This window comes from Leptopilina heterotoma, unplaced genomic scaffold (genome assembly GCF_015476425.1).
Source record: "Leptopilina heterotoma isolate Lh14 unplaced genomic scaffold, ASM1547642v1 Lhet_70, whole genome shotgun sequence".
NCBI classification, from domain to species: domain Eukaryota; kingdom Metazoa; phylum Arthropoda; class Insecta; order Hymenoptera; family Figitidae; genus Leptopilina; species Leptopilina heterotoma.
This window is the reverse complement of record NW_025111162.1, coordinates 1,800,533-1,824,587: the sequence shown is the minus strand read 5'-3', so window position 1 is coordinate 1,824,587 and position 24,055 is coordinate 1,800,533. Positions and strand designations below refer to the sequence as shown.

General features: G+C 28.5%; 1 protein-coding gene across 8 annotated transcripts in view; it reads left to right on the top strand.

Annotated features, from left to right (window-relative positions):
* The window catches only part of LOC122510570 (disintegrin and metalloproteinase domain-containing protein 10), a 1,090,443-nt gene that overhangs the window by 844,167 nt on the left and 222,221 nt on the right, over positions 1–24,055 (top strand). For all 8 annotated transcript variants that reach the window (XM_043625327.1, XM_043625328.1, XM_043625329.1 and 5 more), the window contains one exon: positions 12,753–12,893. In XM_043625327.1, coding sequence (XP_043481262.1) covers positions 12,753–12,893 — 141 coding nt within the window. The remainder of the gene's footprint in view (positions 1–12,752; positions 12,894–24,055) is intronic.

Genomic DNA, 24,055 nt, shown 5'->3' with positions numbered 1-24,055 from the left:
CTACAAATTACTTTGACCTTGAATAACTTTGGTAAATATTCGAATTTCGGAAAACTATTTACAGGTTTTTATTATACCATCATAGGCTATCGAAACATATAAGAATGAGAAAAATCCACCGACCCAATGAAAAATAGGGGCCCACTTCAGGAATTCTTACCCATATGGAAACTGCAAATTATTTTTATTTTTTAAACATTAGTTAACGGTTCATAAAAGTAGAAAAACAATATTGTTATTATATTCCATTATAGTAACATTATGTACATAACCTCAACTTACCAATGTGAATCTTTCCTCACTCATAAAGTTTTAATAAAATTTAACAAAACAGTCTTCATATAAAAAATTCGTTTTTTGCAACCAAAACGTTGAGATTTTTGAAAGGGTCATATTGGCGGGTATTTTGTCCCTATAAGGTTCTGAACAAGGATCAACACGTGCCTTGATATGACAAATAATGAATAAATGTGGATTTAATTTTTAAAAAACAAATAAACATCTTTTACTATAATTCTAAAATATTATTTTCGTATATATTTGGATTTTTGGAAATATATGTAATTATAAATACTGAAAATATTGCATTTTAAAAAAATTAGATGCTAATTTTTATTAATTTGAAAGATTTGTTTATAAGGCGAAAAAATGTCTCAATTTTCTTACTTTCCCTGAAAAAAAATTTTTATTGACATTTCCCTTATTTTACTGAAAAAAATTTTGTTTCCCTGACTATGGTGTTAATATAACAATATAATAATTAAAAAAAATTAAGTGTTTAATTAAATTATAGTGTCTATTTATTATTTTAATCGTTAATCATTTTCGTGATTTCGTGCTTTGAATTATGTTTAAAAATGAGCTTTATTACTTTTTAAAATGCAGGAGTAACATTAAAAAAATACGTAGAGGAGCTAGGGGTAATAGGAGCTTTTAAATTTCACGTACTTAAAAGCCTTCAAATTCGCTGTAATGTCTAGAAAATCTTCTACAACCTTTGTTTATATTATTCCAAAACAAACGATCACATTCTTGACAAATTTTTAGTAAAGACAAGGGAAAATGTATTTTTTGAGTTTTCGTTGTAAAATGCAAAATATTTCTAAACGTCACCATAAGTAGTTAAAATCGTATTATTTAGTTCTGTTTTTTCATTATATTATAGGTGATTATGTGTCGATATGTATACTTGTATAAAAATCGAGATAATAATAAAATTTGTTTATGTTTTTATTTTTTTATTCAAATTCTGTCCTGTAAGAATTCTGTGGGGTAATGGGAGAATTAGTGTCAGTCTAAAGAATTTTCTTTACTTAGTTACGGCTTTCGTTATTTCTTTGAAAATTGTAAAAGATATCACCTTATGAACAAACTTTTAATTAAAAAATAATTTTTGGTGGAAAAAATGAAAAATTTAATTTTTTTCAAAAATTTTGTATTAAATTATAATTTAGGAAAAAATTTATTTTAAGTCTAAAGTTTTGGCTTCATTGTAAGTATTAACACTTTTTTCTATTAGAAAACAAAAAACATTCCTATAAAATAAAAAAAATTTAAATTTCAAGTGAAAGCTCCCAATACCCCACAAATTGGGTGATGGCAAAAAATGTATTTTTTCCAATTTATTTTCTCTTTTTAAGTTTCTAATTAAACGTAATTGAAGATAAATAACGAAATGAGTAGAAAATGACGAAAACAATGTATTATTATAAAGATAAGTTAATTTTTTTAAATAATTTTCCTTAAGGGGCTCCAATTCCCCCACGCTCCCCTACATACTTTTCAAATTTACATTGTCCACGTGGAGAACTGTAAAGGGGAGAGGGTTTGCCAAATGTTCACGATTGTCCACAACCAGAGGCGGGGGGGTCATAAATTGGTGAAAAATTGTCCATTTAGTAGATGAAATACCGATAAAATTTATACCCCTTACTCTTACCTCGTTCTCGATCTCCCTCTCTTTCACTCCTTAATCATTCTGTGAGTGAGAAAAGAAAAATAATTAGCCAATAAGGAAATAAGACGCCCTTTTCGTATTTTGGCTTGAAAGTGAAATTCCCCACTTTTCCTTTCCCTACCAATTTCTGTTTCTCTCTTTCTACCTAACACGGAAAATGGAGAAAACATTATGCTCTTCTGTAAACCAAAGAAATAGGCGTTACTATCTTATCTATACGTCTCTCTTTCCTTCCTACGCTAAACTAAAATGAGAGACAATACCTCCCTCTCTTTCTCTTTATCATGCTTTCTCTCTCATACTGTGACAGACAGAATGAGTATGAAGATTAATATAGTTAATTTTGAAGGAACATTTGTCATTCTCTTGAAAAACTTTCTTCTTATTATAATTTGCCTATAGGCTTATAGGAAATTATATATAGAGACATAATTAAATGATAAGGTTATAGATGTCGAAATGGAAATGTAAAGACATTATAGGATAATGTCTTTAACTCTCCGAATAAAGTCTAACATTTGAGATTGTTCTCGGGACATTTAAGAGATTATTTCTAATATAATTTCCCACATAGTATCAACAGTTTTAACCCATTATATCTTATGACTTTTCTTTGAGAACAAAAAATAAAAGAAAAGTTGCTCATTTAGTCACCTTATTTATTTTCATAAGAAACAAGAAATTATGCAATATTTTATAACTTTTATATTTATTTATTTATTGTATCAATATTAATGTTGATCATATCAGTATTAAAAATAAAAAATAAATTTTGACCGAATGCGGATGTTTTTTAAAATTTAAACTAATTTTTAATTTTATTAATCATCTTGTTTTTTCTTTTGCATGCGAAATAATTTTCTTCGTTGAAATAATAGTTGTAAAATGAGAAGATCTACAATTTGATAGAAGTACTAATTAAATTATCGATTTTTTAATTATTTTAACAATTCCGTGAAAACCATCCTGTAATCCACTATAGTAATCCACCATCCACTAGTCAACAAAGCATTTAATTCTCGTTCGTTCATAATACGAATTGAAATAAAATTTTGTTATAATGAAGTATAATTTTTTATTTATGGGCAAGACTCCGTCAAAAGAAAAGCAATATGCAAATGGTCATTCGATTTCCTTGATCTTGTGGAAAATAATAGTCCTAGGTAAGATTGTTAAAACCCAAAAAACTATTTTCAAAAATTTTCAAAATGGCGCCCGCTACGCCATGTTGAATATCAGAGCAGTGTTTTTTTTCAAAATTAAATATCTCGTAATCGACAGGATAAATCTTAACAAAATTTACACAAAATATAGTTAAATAAGTGTAGTTAAAAATAATATTATAATAAGAAAAATTTTTAAAATTTTGACAAAAAAAAATTAAAAATTTTTTTGAAACTACTTTTTAGTTGATTTGGCCAGTTTTTTGAATTTTCTAATTTATATATTCAGATTCTTTGGGATTCCAATGTGACGGTTTCGTCAAATAATAAACAAATAATATATTTTCGTGAAAATAACTTTATTTGGAGACGAGTTCTTTGCCGTAACAAATGTTTTACAACGACTGACTTTTATTTTCTACATTGCCTGTTTATATACCTTTAAAAAAAGGTCATTTTGATTTGCTAAGATTTTATTTTCTGCATATAATTTATCTATTTCTGAGTCGACATATTCTAAATCATTTTCAGTTAATGTTCCAAAAAGTACTTTTGATACACTACCAACTACATTTATCAAACCTCTTTTATATCTAGTAACCCCTAGTAATTTGTTTAAGGTTAGTTTTTGTGTTCCGAGTCGATGAATTTCTGCACCCAACATTTTGGTTTCGAAAGATTCGGGGCAGTTTGATGAGCACATGTCAATTACAGTTTTATACATATTATTTAAACTTGTGTACCTAAGTTCAAGTTCCGAGGTGTCGATAGATGTATATAAGTGCCATGTATTGTGGTATAGTTTAGCTGGACCAAGATGTTCGGCAAAAATTGTTACATTATTAAGGGGAGTGAACGTAATGTTAGCATTACAGATGGAGTAAATCAAACTTCCGAATATAAAAAATAGTGTAGTCCTCATTCTGAAATTGATATAAGGAAATATAAATATATTATTCGTAAAAAACTTTTAATCGATTCGTGTGAACTGTGTAGTTTGAATTATTTAGTCGAATTTGATAATTAACTTCATTTAATTTTTGAATTACAGTATAAGGACCTAACCATTCCCTCTCTAACTTGTTTGATTTACTATCGTTATGCAATAGTACTAAATCACCGGGTTCAAATATTGGATTTGTGCGTATAATGTTGTTATCTTGTAATCGTTTTAGACGTTCTTGAGTTTTTCGTATTGCAATTTTTCCTTTTTCAAGGTATTGCTCGTGTCGTCTTTTCTAAATGTCCAAAATTTCTTGATATGTGAGAGAACTGGTCGTAGCTAATATTGACGACAAATTAGCTTTTCGACCAAAAGTCATTTGAAAAGGTGTTAATCCTGTACTCTCATGTACTGCTGTGTTATATGCTAGACAAACTACCCATTCCGTTTCATTATCAGCCATGTAGGTTTTTAATAATTCTTTAATAGTACCGTGTGTTCTTTCTAAAGCTCCATTGCTCTGAGGGTGAAAGGCCGTTGTTTTTATATGTTTAATAAGGAATAAATTCTCAAACTTTTGTACAATTTCTGAGATAAAATTCGCACCCTGGTCAGTTAATATATGTTTGGGGACAAAGAAAATATAAATATAATGATCTAAAAGTTCTGTTATTATGGTTTCACTACTAGTTTCTTTTAATGAAATTAGTATAATATATTTAGTTAGAACATCTTGAATTGATAGTATATAGTTGTTTCCAGATTGGGTTTCACCTAATGGTCCTACTATATCCATGGCAATTTTGTCGTTAGGTTCTACTGGTATGTCTGGTATTACTGCATTTTCTTTTGCTTTCGCGCGGATTCTAGTTAATTTTTCTTGTTATGAAGTTCGACACCTTTTTATGAATTCGATAGCATCACTTTCCATATCTTCTCATGACGTATGTTCTCGCAGTCTATAAATTGTTTTGTTTTCTCCAAAGTGACCAGAGGCTATGTTTCCATGGGCTTCTTTTAATAAGTTCTCTTTGTCTTCTTGGCTTAATACTTTATCAGGTCTATCACACAAAAAAATTCGTTCTCTTCAAATTTTGTTTGCAATATAAAGTCTAGCATATCGCTGATGTGTAGTTTCTCAATATTAGTAATCGAAGGATCTTCTATATGGAATTTAAATAATTTCCAATTTTTATTTGTTGTAAAATCTTTTATTTTAGTGTATAGCAATTTTACCCATAGTTCTTCATTAAAGTCTGGCAAATTGAATTCTTAATAGAGAAAAAATATTTTGTTTACTTATTTTAATCCAATTTTTTACCATTTGCGATAGGTTTAGTTTTTAATTTTGTTGGTCTACGGTTTATTTTCCAATTTGAATATTGCTGCGTAATTTCTGTTTCTTCTTTAAATTTCCTTTTTTGTGTTCTATGTCGAACTCGTATTCTTCTAGCCTAAGTCTCCATCTTGAAAGTCTGGAAGAAGGATCTTGCACATTGAATAACCATTTAAGAGCTTTGTAGTCGGTTTCGACTTTGAATTTCTTTCCTAATAGGTATTGTCGTAATCTTTTTACTGCCCATACTACTGCCAAAAGTTCTTTTTCTGTAGTGGTGTAATTTAATTCAGGTTTATTTAAAGTTCGGGATATGTAACAGACAGGATGTCCTTTTTGTGATAATATGGCTCCTAAACCAACGTTACTTGCATCAGTTGTTAAAACAAATTCTTCTTGATAATCTGGATATGTAAGAACTGGCGCTATGCAGAGAAGATTTTGGATTGTTCTAAAGCTTTTTTCACATTCTGGGGACCAAATGAAAGGTTGATTATCTTTAGTAAGGTTTGTCAATGGTTTGGCAATTGTAGATAAGTGTTTAATAAATTTTCTTTAATAACCACCTAACCCAAGGAATGATTTGACTTCTGTTGGGTTTTTTGGTTGTTTAAAGTTCTTAATGGCATTTATTTTATTTGGATTAGGTTTCACTCCATCTTTTGTGATTATGTGTCCTAAAAATTCTAATTCTGGTCTCAAGAATTCGCACTTGTCTGGTTGCAATTTTAAACCGGTTTTCCTTAATCTTTCGAATAATGTGATTAAATTTTTATTGTGTTCTTGTATGGTGTTTCCAAATACAATAATATCGTCAAGGTAAACGAAACATACTGTTCCAATTAAATCTCGTAATACTGTGTCCATCATTCTCTGGAAGGTAGCTGGTGCGTTCTTTAAACCAAATGGCATTCTGTTGTAATGGAAATGACCTCTCGGTGTTGAAAAAGCAGTGAACTTTTTTGAGTCCTCGTCCATAGGAATTTGATGAAATCCTGAACTAAGATCAAAAGCTGAGAAGAATTTAGCTTTTCCCAGGCCATCAATTGAATCTTCGACCAATGGTAGGGGATATGAATCTTGATCAGTTTTTTCGTTTAATTTTCGGAAATCTACTACTAGTCGCCATTTTACTTTCCCTGAAGCATCTCGTTTTTTTTGGTACTACCCAAAGTGGTGCGTTAAATGGTAAAGAACTGTGAGATAAGACATTTTTAGATAAAAGATCTTCTGTTTGGTCTAATATCTCTGTTTTATGACATTCGGGATGTCGATACTGTCGGATGTTAGTTGGTTTTTCATCTTTTAATATTATTTTGTGGGATACAAGGTTGGTACAAGGTAAGGGATCTCCGGGTAATGTAAAGATGTCATGATTATTCATTACTGTTTTCTCAATTGATTCTCTTAATGGATTTTCAATATGACTAAGTCTATTATTTTCTTTTAGAGTTTTTAATCTTTTTCCAATTTCTTTTTGTGTAATATATTTTAACCGTTCTTCTTGATGTTTTAAATTTGTGTTAATATATTTATATTGGAAGTCATTATTGGTAAGTTTAATATTTTTATACGATTCGTTAGTTATAGGGACAATAATTTGTGAGTTTCGGATAGTGTAGATTGAATCAGGTACATAAGGATTATTTTTTATTAAAATATCTCCTGTATTTCGTTTCATGTTTAATGTAACTAATTTTACAGAATGGCTTGGTATTAAAATGCCATCATCTTCTAATTCATACACTTCATTATCTAATTGCAAATTATCATTAGTTAATTTGAATTGAAATGATCAAAGGAAAAGGTTTCCAATTATTCCATCTTCTGGTAACGGGAAGTCATCAGGTACTACTACGAAATCGTGTTCTTTTTCTTGAAACGTTAATTTAACCATTTGTTCCATTCGATGTTTATTGTTTCCCATAGAAAATTCGGTAATAATTTTACTTGTAGGATGTTCTTTATGAAGCATACCTTTTTTATAAGATTGAGGGATGCGCCACTATCAATTAATAGTTTTACTGGTCGTTTTGTTCCCATAAATTTTCCTCGAATTGAATATAGTCTTCCTGATATTGTTGACACTCTGTGTCCGTTGTTTGTTCTTGAGGCTCTAAGTTGTTTTCTTGTAATTCTTCTTCTTCGGTTTCTGTTTGAATCTGATTTACTCGTTCCGGAGGTCGATTTGTTTAAAGGTTTCGTGGAAAATTTTGTTTTGAGTAACATTGTGATTCGGTGTAACCCATCTTTTTACAATGTTTGCAAAATAATTGCATTCTATTGTTTAGAGGCATTGAATGGTTTGGAGGATAGTTAATGGATGGATATTTATTTTGGATAGGTTTGGAGAGAGATAGGTTAGAAGTAGGTTTATTGTTCCTTGGAGGTAAAGTAGTTGGTACTCTTACTTTCATCATATTTTTTTCTCTGTACCAAATTTCTGACTCCATTGCGTCTTGCTGTGCTTGTCGTAATGAAGTCGGCCTTAGTGGTCGTACTTGAGGACCTATTTCTTCTCTTAGGTTCATGATATATCTTTTTATTGCTGATTTCTCCTCGCTCTGTAGAGCTAGTCGTCGGGAGGTATCGTTTGAGTGTTCATTTTGGATTGCGTAAGTTAGTTCCTTGAAATATTGACGAAATCTCATATTGTAGTTTTGTGTTGATTCGGTATTCATTTGTCTAACTGATTCTAATTTACATCTACATGTCTCTACTGAATTGAATGTGCCAACCCCTTGTCGTAAAGCTGTGTAAAGGTCTGTGTAATCATTAATGGGCATAAACCTTATTGCTCGTTTTGCTTGATCTATTATTTTCTGAGATTGTATTAGATCTAGTAATATTTCTTCCTGTGAACATCTGTCGCGTGCTTTTTTAACTAGTTTGATAAAATCTTCAACGCCACAATCATCCTTTCCGTTTAGAATATCAATAGTTCCTATAATATCCTTTGCTGGTAAGAGAGTATTATTGATTTCTTCGGTTAATCTCATGTCGCCTTGTTGTGTATTATTTTCTTTTGAATTATGTGAATTATTACTTTCATCTTCGGTTTCTATTAAATTGTAATGTTTTGCTAGTGTTTTTATCTCTTCTACCCGTTTTGTGTTTTCTATGTTTAAGGTTTTAATACTATCCTCTAAGATGTTAAATTTTTCTAATAGTGTTTTTAAAAGTTGGGTGTTAACGGGATCTGTGTCTTGATCTGTCATTTTGTTATTAATTTATTTAATCTTATAAAGGGTATATATTAGAGTACTTAGTTCGTTTTTTTTTAAACAAATTTATTATAATTAAGTTATTAATCTCACGTGTTGACAGCAGCAACGCTCCTTAGGTTTTTCGTAAAAGACCTTGCGCATCACGGGTTACGTAGAAGACGGGTGGAGTCCTTTGGTGTCGCACGTTTTCCTGTTGGGTGTCCGTGGATGCCCTTTTTTATTCTTCTTTTTGTATTTCAAGCTTACGTAATATAGAAACCTACTTAGTTCAGTCCCTACTTTTGCTTGAAATATGTCCGGTTCAGAATCCAGATACGGTTATGTGAAATTTGTATAAAAATTCCGTAGAAATTTTAAACAACTTCGAACTCGTATCCTGGCAGGATCGCCAAATTATGTGACGGTTTCGTCAAATAATAAACAAATAATATATTTTCGTGAAAATAACTTTATTTGGAGACGAGGTCTTTGCCGTAACAAATGTTTTACAACGACTGACTTTTATTTTCTACATTGCCTGTTTATATACCTTTAAAAAAAGGTCATTTTTATTTGAAAGGGAATATTAGAAAGTGGGTTTAGGAAAGAGTTTGGAAATTAGAGAAAGGGACCTGAAAGGGACTCTCTATATTAGAAAGTTAAAAAAGAAAAAATAGAACATATTATTTTACATATTACACCACCTTTATTTGAATATAAAAAATTCTTTGGAGACTTAAATAGTTTTCGAGATATTGAGATTTTAGTGTGAGCGCGCACCGTGATTTCTATGTACTGCGTAGCCATCGTAGCCGTTGAACGTGCACGAACCTGCATTAGCTGTCTCGTACAGTGAACGCATAATAGCAAGCATAACAGAACGCATAATAGGAATTTGTAATTGAATTGTTTATTTACTTATCTTTTTTGTTTTTATTTATAATTGAGGGGCTAGATTATTTGTACAATCATATAAATATTGTAAATAATTTTTTGCATTCTTTTTTTTTAAATTATCGTTTTTTGTTTGTTTAGTTGTATTATAGGTAAGTTTATTTAAATAGATTTTAGGTTGAATAAATGTTGAGTAGAATATTTTTTAAGTTAAACAGATTTTACGTTGAATAGATTTTAAGTTGAACGGCACCTATATTTTCGTTAGCAATGCCTCGTTATAATTATTTTAATCCTTTTAAAAAACAGCGACATGTTTTTGTTGATAAAACAAATGTCCGCCCTGTTTCAAAAGAAATAGTTGAATCATTTTCAATCGATAGCAATAATTTTATTTGCAATACTTGCCGTTTAAAAGTTGCAAACTTAGATCCATCAGCCTTGGTACAAGTTCAAGAATTTTTTCACTCTGTTGAAAATGTAAGCAAAGAAGAGGTATCTCAACCAGATGATTTAGGTAATAATGAAATGGAAAATTTTGATTTTAAATACGAAAGAGAAAAAGACATCGAAGAATTAAATAACATTTTACACATATTATGTATTTCACCAATTGTTTGTAGCAAAGATCATCGTACGCAAACGGCAAAAAAGAAAAAGGTAAGTGAAATTCGAGAGGTATTTGAAAATAAGTTCAATAAAGTATTTCAATATGAGGAAATTGAAAATGATAAAAATGATTTAGAGGATTTTATTGATGAAATCAAAGCAGAGTTAAGGAAAAATCCTAGTAAATCCCGAAAAATAGAACTCTTCCACAGAGTTGGAGCATTCTCAAAATAGCAACCGAATTTGAAGTGCCATATAAACAAGCTCAAGAAGCTGCAAATCTTCATGCTGCTAATGGAATAGGCACAACATTAAATCCTCGAATTGGCAAAAAATTACAAGAAGAAATTGTGACAACAGTTAGAGATTTTTATTATGATTCTGACATTAGTCGACAGTTGCCGGGAAAAAAGATAGCATATCTGTCAAACAAACTGATAATTTAAGAAAATCTCTGCAAAAAAGATTGATTTTAGGGAATTTAAAGGAAGTTTATGCAACTTTTAAATTACAGTACCCTAATATGAAAATTGGATTTTCCACTTTTGTCAAACTGAGACCCAAAGAATGCATATTTGCTGGTGCTAGTGGCACGCATTCCATCTGTGTTTGCAAAATACATGAAAATACAAAGCTTTTAATTGATGGGGTAAATTTTAAAGATCTAATCACAGATGAAAATAATAAATTTTTGACATCGTACAAGACCATTTTGCTTGCAATGATTTGTGAGCCATCAACATCTGCTTGCTATTTTGGATTGTGTGAATCTTGTCCAGGTGTGCCGCCTGTAATAGAAACACTGCAGAAGATATTTGACGAGAATTACGTTGAAAATATAACGTATAATTGCTAGACTTCAACTGATAGAACATCACTTGAAACATTTTGCGACATAACGGAAGTATATTTGGAAAAACTGGCTACGCATCTAAGCGAATTGCTCAAACACGACTTTATTGCCAAAAAACAAAGCCAGTTTTGAAAGATTCTAAGGAATCCCTTGAAGAGGGTGTTTTTATAATCTTATTCGATTTTTCACAAAATTATGAAACTATTATTCAAAACTCCATTCAGAGTGAATACTGGAATAAGCAACAAATAACCATTCATCCAGCTGTTGCTTATTATAATGACGGAAGTAAAGTTGTTTGCGAAAGCTTTGCAATAATTTCAGAGGATCTCGAACATAACATAAGTGCAGTTTATTTATTTATGGAAAAAGTTATAATCGAATTAAAAAAAGCATTCCATTAAGAAAATTATCTATTTTACAGACGGTGCGGCCTCACAATATAAAAATAAAAGCAATTTCATCAATCTAGTTTACCACAAACGTGACTTTGGAATTGATGCTACTTGGGAGTTCTTTGCTACCTCACACGGTAAAAGCCCTTGTGATGGCATTGGAGGTACCCTAAAACGAGAAGCTAGCAGAGCTTGTCTTCAACGCAGTAGTAATAAACAAATCTTAACTGCAAAAGATTTGTTTGAGTGGGCCTCTACTGCTTTGATAAATATAAATACAATTTTTTGCTCTAAAAAGGAACATGACAGAAAAACAAGAAATTTAAAAAAACCATTTGAGAAAGGTCAAACAATTATTGGAACAAGGAGTTTTCACTCGTTCACACCAATAAGTGAGAGTAAAATCGAATGCAGAAAATATTCTTCTGCTGATGAAAAATTTGAATTTGAAATCGAGAAATCGAATAAAAGAAAACGTTAAAATATTTGTTAAAATAAAATTTTTTACAATTTATAAAAAATTAACAAATCAATATTTACTTTCAAACATTTTTTATAATAATTATTTGTAATGTAAATTGTCTGTTTTACCATTAGTTATTTAAAATAAAGGAACATATGTTTCTTAAGTTAGCGAATAGTAGCAGCACCGCTTGGCGTATGGGATGAAATCGCGGTGCGCGCTCGCACTAAAATCTCAATATCTCGAAAACTATTTAAGTCTCCAAAGAATTTTTTTTATTAAAATAAAGGTGGAATCCCAAGGAATCTGAATATATAAATTAGAAAATTCAAAAAACTGGCCAAATCAACTAAAAAGTAGTTTCAAAAAAATTTTTAATTTTTTTTTGGTCAAAATTTTGAAAATTTTTCTTATTATAATATTATTTTAAACTACACTTATTTAACTATATTTTGTGTAAAATTTGTTAAGATTCATCCTTTCGATTACGAGATATTTAATTTTGAAAAAAACACTGCTTTGATATTCAACATGGCGTAGCGGGCGCCATTTTGAAAATTTTTGAAAATATTTTTTTGGGTTTTAACAATCTTACCTAGGACTATTATTTCCCACAAGATCAAAGAAATCGAATTACAATTTTTTTATTCATAATAAAAAGATTTTAATTTATAATAAAAGAATTTTGTTTTTAAAAAAATTTACTATTATTTTTATTTTATTTTTATAAAGTAAAAGTAAATTTTTAAGAAAGAATATATATATTATTATTGTTATTATTATTATAATTTGATTTATACTAAAGTTAAAGTTCACATACATTAGACTTAAAGTTTACTTGTAAAAAATAAATTTTTATAACAAAAAATGTGAAAATAAAATTATAACGAAAAAGGAAAAAATATGAATTAATTAAAAAATTCTTTGTTTCAGATTTCAATCAAGATGGAAGGCCCGACAATATCAGTTTTATGATAAAAAGGGTAAAAGTTCACAGTGGAGATGCTTTGAAGGATCCAAACTATAGATTTCCGGGAAACTATGGCGTGGAGAAATACTTGGAGTTATTTTCCGGTGAGTGAAACATTCTTTATTTATAGTTATATTATAAAATATTCTATTGTATATAATTGAAGTAGTTGATTATTTTGAAATTATGAACTAACCATAAAGCACTCTTGCACAAACTTATAATACAAAGCACGAAGAATTTCGAAGGCTTTTCAGCATTTAGAGAGTTGAAACAACCAACTGAATTTTAAATCCCCACCCTATTGTTCCCTCAAACTTTGTTCGAGGCATAAATAGACTGCTAAATTAGGGATAATATAATAAATTTGGCAATTTAATTTATTCAATTTCTTTTTCGCAAATAATATCATTTTGAATTTTTTATTTATTTTTTTTTAAATTTATTTTCTACATTTAAGAAATTTTTTCTTTTATTATGTCACGAATTTTTGCCTTGAGAGAATAAATAAATATTTTGTAGTAATAAATAAATAATAATCGATAGTAAATATCTACCTGTAATTAATAAATAAATTAAAATTATTAAACAGTGAAATAAAATTTTTTATTTTCTTAAATTTATAAGAAAATAGCAGTCAACATTTACGATTATAAATTTTTTTAGTTTATGTCTTGCTTTAGGAATTTGTTGAAACACTTGATCAGGGTTGCCACGCTTTTGCTCATTTGAAAATCCCTGACTTTTCCAGGTTTTCCAGGTTCAAAAGTGGAATTTTTCCAGGTTTTTAAAATTTCATTTATTTTTACCACATTAAATAACACTAATAATTTCTTATAAATGGATGGTACTCTCATATTGCGCATTATTATATTTATTTATTACTTAATCAGACATGTTACAAAAATTTAATTTTGTTTTTTCCTGATTTCTAGACAAAATTTAGACTTTTTCCCCAAGGAAAAATGATAAGATCATCATTATTTTATACAATGAGAATTAGTGATCCATTCAAGCAAGACCAAGCGAGAAAACGTCAAGTACAAGAATTTATCTCGACTGTCATTTTAAGTTTGAATCTTGTATTGTTTTTAACCAAGATTCTTGGTGATTCTTGGTAATAGAATTTTTTCTGATTAATAATCAATTATAAAATCAAAATTTATTTTCATAAAAATTATATGAAACTAAGACCACCAATTATATAATTTCTTAGGATTAATGCAAAATTTAAAAATAAAATGAGATGAAAATTTGTTAAATTTTTAAACTTTATATATATATATATATATATCAGGGTGCCTACTAACCGAAAAATCCGAGAACACTGGGAAATAACCAAAAATTTAATATTTTGACCGGGAATTAGCCGGGAATTTTACACCAAGCCGGGAATTTTTTTACCAAAATTAAAAGTTTTATTATTTTAATTTGTTTTCAAAAAATCACTTTTTATTTCAATTTTTATAGATATTTATACTGTTCAAACATATTATGTAAATAAATTTTTAAAAATTATGGAGTTAATAAAAATATTATGAAATTCAACTAAAAATATGTAATTAAATTTGCTATAGAATTTCATTAGAAACTTTTTAACAAATAGAATTTTCAAAGTATTTTAATTTAGATTAATAATTAAAATTTTTATTAGTTAATTTTTAAAAAATATACATTTTCAATTATAATTATAAAAAATCAAGATTATTTTTAAAAAATTGAAAAAATTCTTTGTTTAATTTAATTATTTTTCAATTTTTCAACTAGAATTATTGAAAAAAACATTTTTAAAAAATGTAGATTTATTTATGTTCGAAATCAAATTTTTTATCTGAATTTCAACTCCACTTTTTCGGATTCTTGCAGACAGAATTTATTTAAATCGGGATTGAGTTCACATAATAATTTTAACGCTGGTTTCATACGAAGTGCGAGTTTTATCATCTCGTATGATGAATTCCATCTCGTCGCGATGTCAATAGTCGGTGATAAAATTTTAACTTCAACGGTAGCGCAACAGCATTTCAATTTTTCGCGTAATTTCTCCGAATATTTTAATTTCTTGAGGAGCCCTCTTAGTCTTTTGATCACACAAGTATTTTTTGACATCTTGTTGTCTTCAATGCTGTCTTCATTTTCTAGTGTTCCTGTTTCATCGACTTCTTCATCGCTTTCTTCAAAATCATCTTGAATACAAAGTTCCTTCAAAAAATCTTGAACAGACAAATTCAAGATGTGAGCAATGCACCGAAAATGTATATCATTGATGTCGAACTTTTTACCAAAAACCTGCTTCATTAAATTGCCTAATTCTTGAATAAACTTTGTATTCGCAGCTGCGTTGTCCATTGTGATGCCTTGTAAACTGTTGTCCAATTCATACTTGACAAGAACATCGTGAAAGAGATTCGCTATGTCCTTACCCGTATGATTTCCGTTCGACGGTATGAAATCAAGAACAAGCGATCGCAATATCCAATCTTCACTTATAAAATGCGCAGTTATTCCATAAAACGATTTGTTGGCTACTTTCGATAAAAGTCAAATTCAAAATAAAACGATTTTTTTAAAGTCAGTTTAAAACAAACCAACTTCAAGTCAGCTATAATACTTGTCAATAACCTTCAAAATCAACACTTTTTTTAAATCAATTTTTTTTGAAGACTAGTGCAAAACCCATCGCTAAATTTTAGCAGCAGGAAGATATTGCTTCAATCTACATGCTCCAAAAATTTGGCATAAATCGGTTTTTCTCCAACGAAGTTACAAACATTCAAAATCCCGATAAAATAAAGAATGGTTAATTTTTAAGGTAAATTTTTTTATATTTCTCAGTTGATAATCAAAAAAGTATTTAAATAATATTAAAGTGTATTTAAAATACTTATTATTCAAATAATTCTGTTTTACTAAAATTAAATTACTTTGCCAAAAAAATTGTTAAATATGATCGATATTTGACATTTCATACAGAAACTTGAATAACATATTTTACAGTTTATTATAAATTATTTGATACTTTTATCAAGTTCAAAACACAAATTCAGTCTTTAAAAATAAAAATTAATCGGTTTTTTTATATTTCTTAACCCCTTGGCTGTCAACGAGATTTCCACTGTTTGGGCCAAAAGTGTGTTGAAAAAATTTTTAATGGATTTTTTTGAAACTTGGTACCCTAAGGTTTCTGGGCTCGCTGATTACGAATCTGACATCAGTTTTTCGAAATTCAAAATGACGGATCCAAGATGGCGGAATTTTTTCAAAATTCGTCCGTCGAATCTGCTTAAAACTTGTTACTCGGGGGTTTTAAGGGTCGCTGATTACGAATCTAACATTAGTTTTCCAAAATTCAAAATGGCGGATCCAATATGGCGGACAACGAAATAAAAAATTGATCAGATCGGGTTGAAACTGAGTACTTGGGGTTTTCAGGGTCGCTAATTACGAATCTGAAATCAGTTTTTTAAAATTCAAAATATCTGGTTTAATATGGCGGAAAATTTTTAAAAATTTATTGAATTTGTTTATAACTGGTTAATCTGACATCAGTATGATAATTTTTGGTGAAATCAAATTTCGATAAATACCCTGAAAAAATAATGACAGATTCGTAATCAGCGACCCTAAAAACCCCCGAGTATTCAGTTTCAAGCCATTATAATTAATTTTGCTTCCTCATAAGGAAGCTTTGCATTCGTGACGATTTTCAATTTTTCAAAAGAAGGTTATATGGACTCATTTTCATCTATAACATATGTATATTCAATTCTGAGCAAATGTCCAGATGTATGTGTGTATGTGTGTGTGTGTGTATGTCACAAAAATTGCGTACAAATTATGTCAAACAAATTTTGATGGATTGTCTTGAAATTTTGCAGGTTTATTGCAGTCATTAATACCTAAAATCTGACACAAGGATTTTCAAAAATATCTAAAAAAAAAATTTTATACAATTTTTTTAAAATTCAAAAAATTTTTTTTTTGTATTTTTGTAAATAATTTTTTTATCTGTTAATATTTTAATTAATTATTCTCAAAATTACATTCCTGACAAGAAAACGAATCGATTAATGTATACAAAGTATATTTTTTATCAAAATTTATAAAATTAATAGAAATTTTTCTTTTTCACAAAAAATTCAAATTTTGTATTTTTTCATAATTTATTTAATATTAATATTTTTAAATGATTATTCTATCATAAAAAAAGAAGCAATTTGCATATGAAATAGAGGTGTGTATTTAATCGAACCGAACATTAATCGACTCGACAACAGAAAATTCGAATCATTTCGAATTGCAAAAGTTTGCAAACCGCAATATAATTACATTTAATTTATGAATATATCTTGCTGCATCAAAAAGAAATTTCCTTAAGAAGAATTTATGCTTTGATTGTTATGCTTTTGAAAAATCATAATTTGGTTTTCATGGAGATTTGTACCTAAAATGAAGTAATGAATATATTATTAACTTTAGTAAATATTTTATATGTTTGATTGGATTTTAGCCAATATCATCAAAGTACATTTAAAATTTTTTAATTTTTTGAATTTATTGAAATTGTTTAATAAAGCTTGAAATAAAGAATTTAATGATATTGTTTCCAAGATGCACCGCGAGGAGGTAGCTAGAATTTTGTAAGTGAATTACGTCACGAATTTATATTTTATATGTTGAGGAAGCTAAATGGTCATGAAATTAACAACTTGTTTTATTTTGTCGTCCGCCATATTGAATCCGCCATTTTGAATTTTGGAAAACTAATGTTAGATTCGTAATCAGCGACCCTTAAATCCTCCGAGTAACAAGTTTCAAGAAAATTCGACAAATTTCAAAAAAATCCCGCCATCTTGGATCCGCCATTTTGAATTTTGAAAAACTGATGTCAGATTCGTAATCAGCGACCCCAAAAACCCCCGAGTACTACGTTTCAAGTCAATCTGATCAATTTTTTATTTTGTTGTCCGCCATATTGGATCCACCATTTTGAATTTTGGAAAACGAATGTCATATTCGTAATCAGCGATCTCGAAGACCCCCGAGTAACCGGTTTCAGGAACATTTAAGAAGTTTTTAATCACCTTTTTTAAGTTGCGCATATATGCGTCATGAACCACTTTTGGCCAGTTTAGTTTTGCGCATATATATGCGTCAGCGACAGTCAACGGGTTAAAGTGATTACTCCTTTTTTAAATATTTTGTAATGTCTGTCAATGTAACCTTTTTTCATGCACTCTCAATTTATAACATCTTTTTTTTATACGAAATGTAATTATTTTTTACAAATCATTGTTCATTTCGTCATCCCAGAACATGTAAGAATATTTTCCCTGAGTATTGAAATTTTTTATAAAGGTCAAAAATACATTAGGCGAAATAAAATGGTTTGACCCACGGACATTACGGACCAAAAATGAAAAATTACGGACCAATTACTGACAAAAATATAACCAGTCAGTGTCAAAAAATTTCACTTAAATTGTTAAATTGTTTTATCATGTTTTATAATAATTAATGACCGAGTGATAAAGTCATTATCTATTCAATTTTTATTTTCAAGAATTTTTAACTAATATTCTTCTTTAAATTGATTATTTTTAATAATTTTCGAAAAATTTCTTTAACAATTTTCAAATCCATTTTTTTACAATATTTAATTTTACGAAATTTCAATTATTCGTAAATTCTTTAATTAAATATATATATTAGAAAATAAAAACTTAAAATAATACAAAAAAATTCAATTAATCTTTTTCAAAAAAATTAATACATTTTTAAACAATATTTAATTTTTGCTAAGAATATTATTTCTTTTGAAAATAATTGAAATTCTGCAATAATTTGTATCTTATTATAATCGAAAATTTTAACTGAAATCCATTTTTAAATCAATTTTTATTAGAAAATTCTACTAGAATTAAATTATTTACATAAAAAAAATAATTTATTGAATAATTACTTATTTATTAAAATTGAATTCTCATAAAGAATTTTATCAATAAACTAGCTCGTCGGCTTGGTGGAAAACTGTACCATTTCAAGAATTCGTTATAAACTATACCATTTCAAAAGTTTGTTATAAAACATACTATTTCGATGAAGATCTATAAAAGCGTTGCACTAAAGAATTTGTAGTGATTAATAAGCAATTATTTTAAATTATTAAAAATTTTGAATTAATACATCAAAAAGATGAACAAGAGTATATATTTAAGATACCGTTTTTTAAAAAAGCATAACCTTATTTTATGTCTAGTAGTAGTGTTGACAAACTTGGAAAAAAAGCAAAATACTTTTTTTCTCGAAATGGTATGTTTTAAAACAATTTACCGAAATGGTACAGTTTATAACGAATACCTGAAATGGTACAGTTTTCCACTAAGCCGACGAGCTGTCGGACCCGTCTTCGACGGTTTTAGTTTCGGCTAATACATTTGATAGGGTTTCTACCAACCGGGAAATAGCCGGGAATTAAATTTTACTGGGAAAAACTAATAATTAGTTACCATTAACTATTTCGTGAGGAAAATATTACTATTTCAATCAGTGACAGATTTTTTTCTATCAAATTCGATATTCAGGAACAGTATTTGGCAACTTGTAGTACTTTGTGCGTTTGTAGTACTGCAATTAATGTATTAAAAATTAATCCTAAATTTACACCAGCTTTTGGAGTCAAAGAAGAGTCTAATTATAAATAATTGTGTCACAATTAGACAATTAGAGAATAAAAATTAAAGTAAAAAGTAGTTTTTAAAATCAAATTAATATAATAAAACTTTTTTAATTTGATAAGAAAATTCCTGGTTTTTCCTGGTCAAATTAAACTCCCGGCTATTTATCGGTTTCCCTGCGCAATTGGTAGACACTCTGTCAATTCTATTATGGTAAACTAAATCCCGTCAAAGACTGGTACTGGTATATAACATATTTTCTTAAAAAAGAGTATTTTCATAAAATAAAAATAACCCCAAAAATACTACTGAATTAAACTTGATAGTAATTAATAACAATTATAATTTTTTCGATTTTTTGATATGGAAAATATTTTTATACTTACATCTTAGTCATATCATTTTTTGTGCAAAATTATGCTAAAATATGACTAAATTACATGTAACACTCAATTATACAGAGTTTAAAAGCAAATCATCAAAACATGTAAAATTTGTGATTTTTAAAATTTTTTGAAAACATTTTTATACTTTAATCTTAGTTATAAGATATTATTTTTTGAAAAATTATGCTAAAATGTGGCTAAATAACATGTAATGATTAATTATAGATAGTTTAAAAGCAGTCCATTAAAAAATATAAAATTTGGAAATTTGCGATTTTTTGAATTTTTCGAAATCATTTTTACACTTACATCTTAGTTATAGAACAGTATTATTGGAAAAATTATGCTAAAATTTGACTTAATAACATGTAATACTCAATTATAGAGAGTTTAAAAGCAATTCATTAAAAAATATAAAATTTGAAAAATTTCGATTTTTTGAATTTTTAAAAAAAAATTTATACTTACATCTCAGTTATAGGACATTATTTTTGGCAAAACTATTCTAAAATGTGACTAAATAACATGTTATACTCAATTATAGAAAGTTTAAAAGCATTTTTTAAAAAAATGTAAAATTTGAAAATTTTTGGTTTTTGAATTTTTCGAAAAAATTGAATATCTCCCGTTCTAATTAATATTTTTCAAATCTGTAAATTTATAAACCTTCCTTGGCCCAAGGTCTAACATTCTGCCAAATTTGGTTTCAAATGGTTCAGCCGTTTTTAAGTGATGCGCGAACAAATATTCTGTGACATACCGACACACATACATACATACACGAAATTTTTTATTGGTATATTTGGAATCCTTGATGCCTAAAACGTATTAAAAATAAGTGAAATTCTGCAATGAGTTTTATTATATATCAAAATAATTTTAGAAGAGAAGAATTTTAATATTTCTAAAAATAATTGAAATTTTACAATTTTACAAATTTACAATTTTACAATACACTTGTTTTTTGCCTTAATACTAGCGTTACAAGTGTCCCCGTGGAAATTTTCTTACATATAACTTATACTAAATTTTTGCGCCTACAGAACGACTTGAAAATTAGGAGTATTCGCATTTCCCTGGACCACCCGTCTGATTAGTTTTCTCGGCAGTGGAGAGGGAAACTGTAGAAAACCTCTGCGAGTACAACTGGTTTATCGACAGTCGGGTTCTAATGGTGTGTACCGGACAATAATCGACAGTGAACATGATTATACCTCGACGTCAAACCTCCCGTTCAGATTATCTCACGTGCCGAAAAAATCTCAGGCTAATGGGCGCTAACCAAGTACATTTGGTCCTGCAGCGTCCGCCGAGCGAGGCATTTATCCGACCAAGCTTATCTGTCGGTTATATAATAAGAATATTTTTACTGTAATTTTTTCAAAATTATTTTCATCGTTTTAATTCAATTATTATTTCATATTTTACGCCACAATTTTTATAATTAATCTACTTCTGACTATTTAGTTCTTTTTGTCTATTGTTATACGCTATTTTTGTGCTACTTTGTGTTACTACAAACGCTTTCTGAGTGGTTTTGTGTTTTCTAACCTCAAAGTGTCATGGATCCCTCTACATTGAACTTAAATGATATAAACTGTCGTGTCTGTAATGTTGATGTGCAAAAGGGAAGTTGACCGATGCAGAAAGTGCAATGCACCATATCATCCTTCTTGTTTTAAAATTAAGAAAAAGTGCTGCAGTTCGAGGCCGAACTCCCCGAATCCTGATGCTTTACCTGTCACCAAGAATGATATTGCTGCTATGTTTGCTGATTAATTGGCGAAGATCAACAATCAAATTTCTCCTCTTAAGGAAACTTTAAATAATATCTCTGATCGTGTAGAGAAAATTGAATTGGCTGTATCTCGTGTTGAATCTCTAGAAAAGGACGTAGATGACATCAAAGGTGACATCGCATATCTTAACTCTAGATTAGAAGATTCATCAGAACAAATCATGGGAGAATGTATTCATGAATTGAATGATCGAAATTATCGCAAATTTAATGTTTTATTTTTTAATATTCCTGAAGCTGGTTCAAACAATAATGATTCTGATCATGATTCTGTTTTTCTTTCAAAATTTTTAAGTGCATTATCTCCAGATAATATTCTGCCAACTCGTTCCAAAGATATGATGGATGATCGTTTGAGAAAGGGGGAAACTGATCTGAGGCTGGTGTATCAACGTGGAGAGCCACACATAATAAAACGCAAGGCTACAGCACAATCTAACTCTGTGACTCAACTGCCCACTACAAACTGATTACACTCGTTCTTTTATTTTGAATTAGGTGAACAGAGGCACACGGTGTTCTGTATATTATTTACCTCGTGAGAGTGTGATGATTCAATACATGAACCCTCTTTACCTGGTCAGCTGATTTCTTTGAAAGTGACATTTGATTTTTCTGTTTTAATTTTTATTGGTTTGAGATCCAATTTACAAACTTTGCATTTATTATTTCTATATTTACAGATGTTAATTTAATTATTATTATTTTCTATTCATATACTCACTTTTGATAAGATTGTGTAGATGCTAATGAGTATTATAATAATGTTGATTACTACAGAATTTAATTTACTAGATTTAACGCTGATTCACGCATATTGTTATTTTTTGCTAATTACGTTTTATTGTCATTGCTTCGTTTTTTTATTTTTTCAATTTAAGCATTATTCCAGTACTTTTGTACAAAAGGGTATTTTTACCCGTATACAAAAATTTCAAAAAGTTTTTCATTGAAATTATTTGAAATTTTAATTCCTGTGGAACAATAAATAAGAATAAGTCTTTAAATTTTTGTTAAACAAAAAGTATTAAAGTTGTGAATAATTTTATTTAGAAATTCATTTGGTTCTTGAAAAAAAACAATTGAAAACTTTGTCAAATTTCATTGAAATAATAAATTTCATTTGATTCCTTTCAAAAATTATTTTGACATCTAATAATCGTATTTTTGAAGAATTGTAATTGAAAATTTTGAAAATGTAATTGAATTTTAAAAAAATTTAGAATTAAACTTATTACCAGGAATGTTCTAGTGGCACTCAAAAGTTCAATTACTTAATCAAAAGCATCTTAAATTAAGATTGCTGTTAAAAATATCTTGGTGATTTCTGCACGAGTTCAAATAATTTTTAATTTTTTTTAAATTTAAAGAATAACTGTTAGGAAAATTATATTTTTTAAAAAATAAAGAATTTTGATTAAATTCCAAAAAAAAAAATGTTTTAATGTAACGACATAAAAATTTATGCTAGTTTGTAATAATTTATTTCTATAAGGGCCAAAATAAGTGAAACCAGCCACTTGAAAAATTTTTGTCTCCAATTTTCAAGTTATCTATGATTTTTGGTAGATATACGAGTACACTTTTCCCCCTTACAATTTTTTTCAAAAAAAAAATTATTTTTGAAGTAATCAGGTGTTGAAGTTTTGGGTCATTTTATTATTACCCAGTGAGAAATTTCTCACCGGTCCAATATAGGTCCAATATTGGCTGATGCTTGGGATGTAACGGGTTCGCCAAGCATCGGTTGTTAATATTGGTCCAATATTGGGAGTCAATTGGCTGCCAACTCGGCAACCAATATTGGTCCGATATTAGACCGACTATTATCTATTGTCAATTTCTTACTGGGTACTTTGAAACAAATATAGATAATTAAGTAAATTTTTTTTAATTAAAGCTTAAAGTCTATACTTTAAAGATGAAACAAAGCGATTGCTAAAAAATGAAAATTTATAATTGTTATTAACAATTGTTTTGAACAATTGCAAATTAAAAAATGTTCTCAATATTTTTGAAAGATTAAATTACGATTTATTGATGCGCAAAACTCCAAGGATTAATTAAAAAAAAGAAAAAACAGTAACTTTCAATATTATAGAAATTGTGTAGATTTTTCTGCCAAAATCCAGGCGAAAATCGACTTTTAATCTTAAAAAACCGCTTGAAAGCGTGAAGTTTCTAACAAAACAAAAGACGATCTTATTTATTCGTTTGCAATTTTATCTTTTTCCAGGAACTCAAGTCGATTTTCGCCTGCATTTTGGCAGAAAAATCACAATTTCTATAATATTAGAAGTTACTAATTTTTCTTTTTTTAAAATAAATCCTTGGAGTTTTGCACATCAATACATCGTAATTTAATCTTTAAAAAACTTTGAGAACATTTTTTAATTTGCAATTGT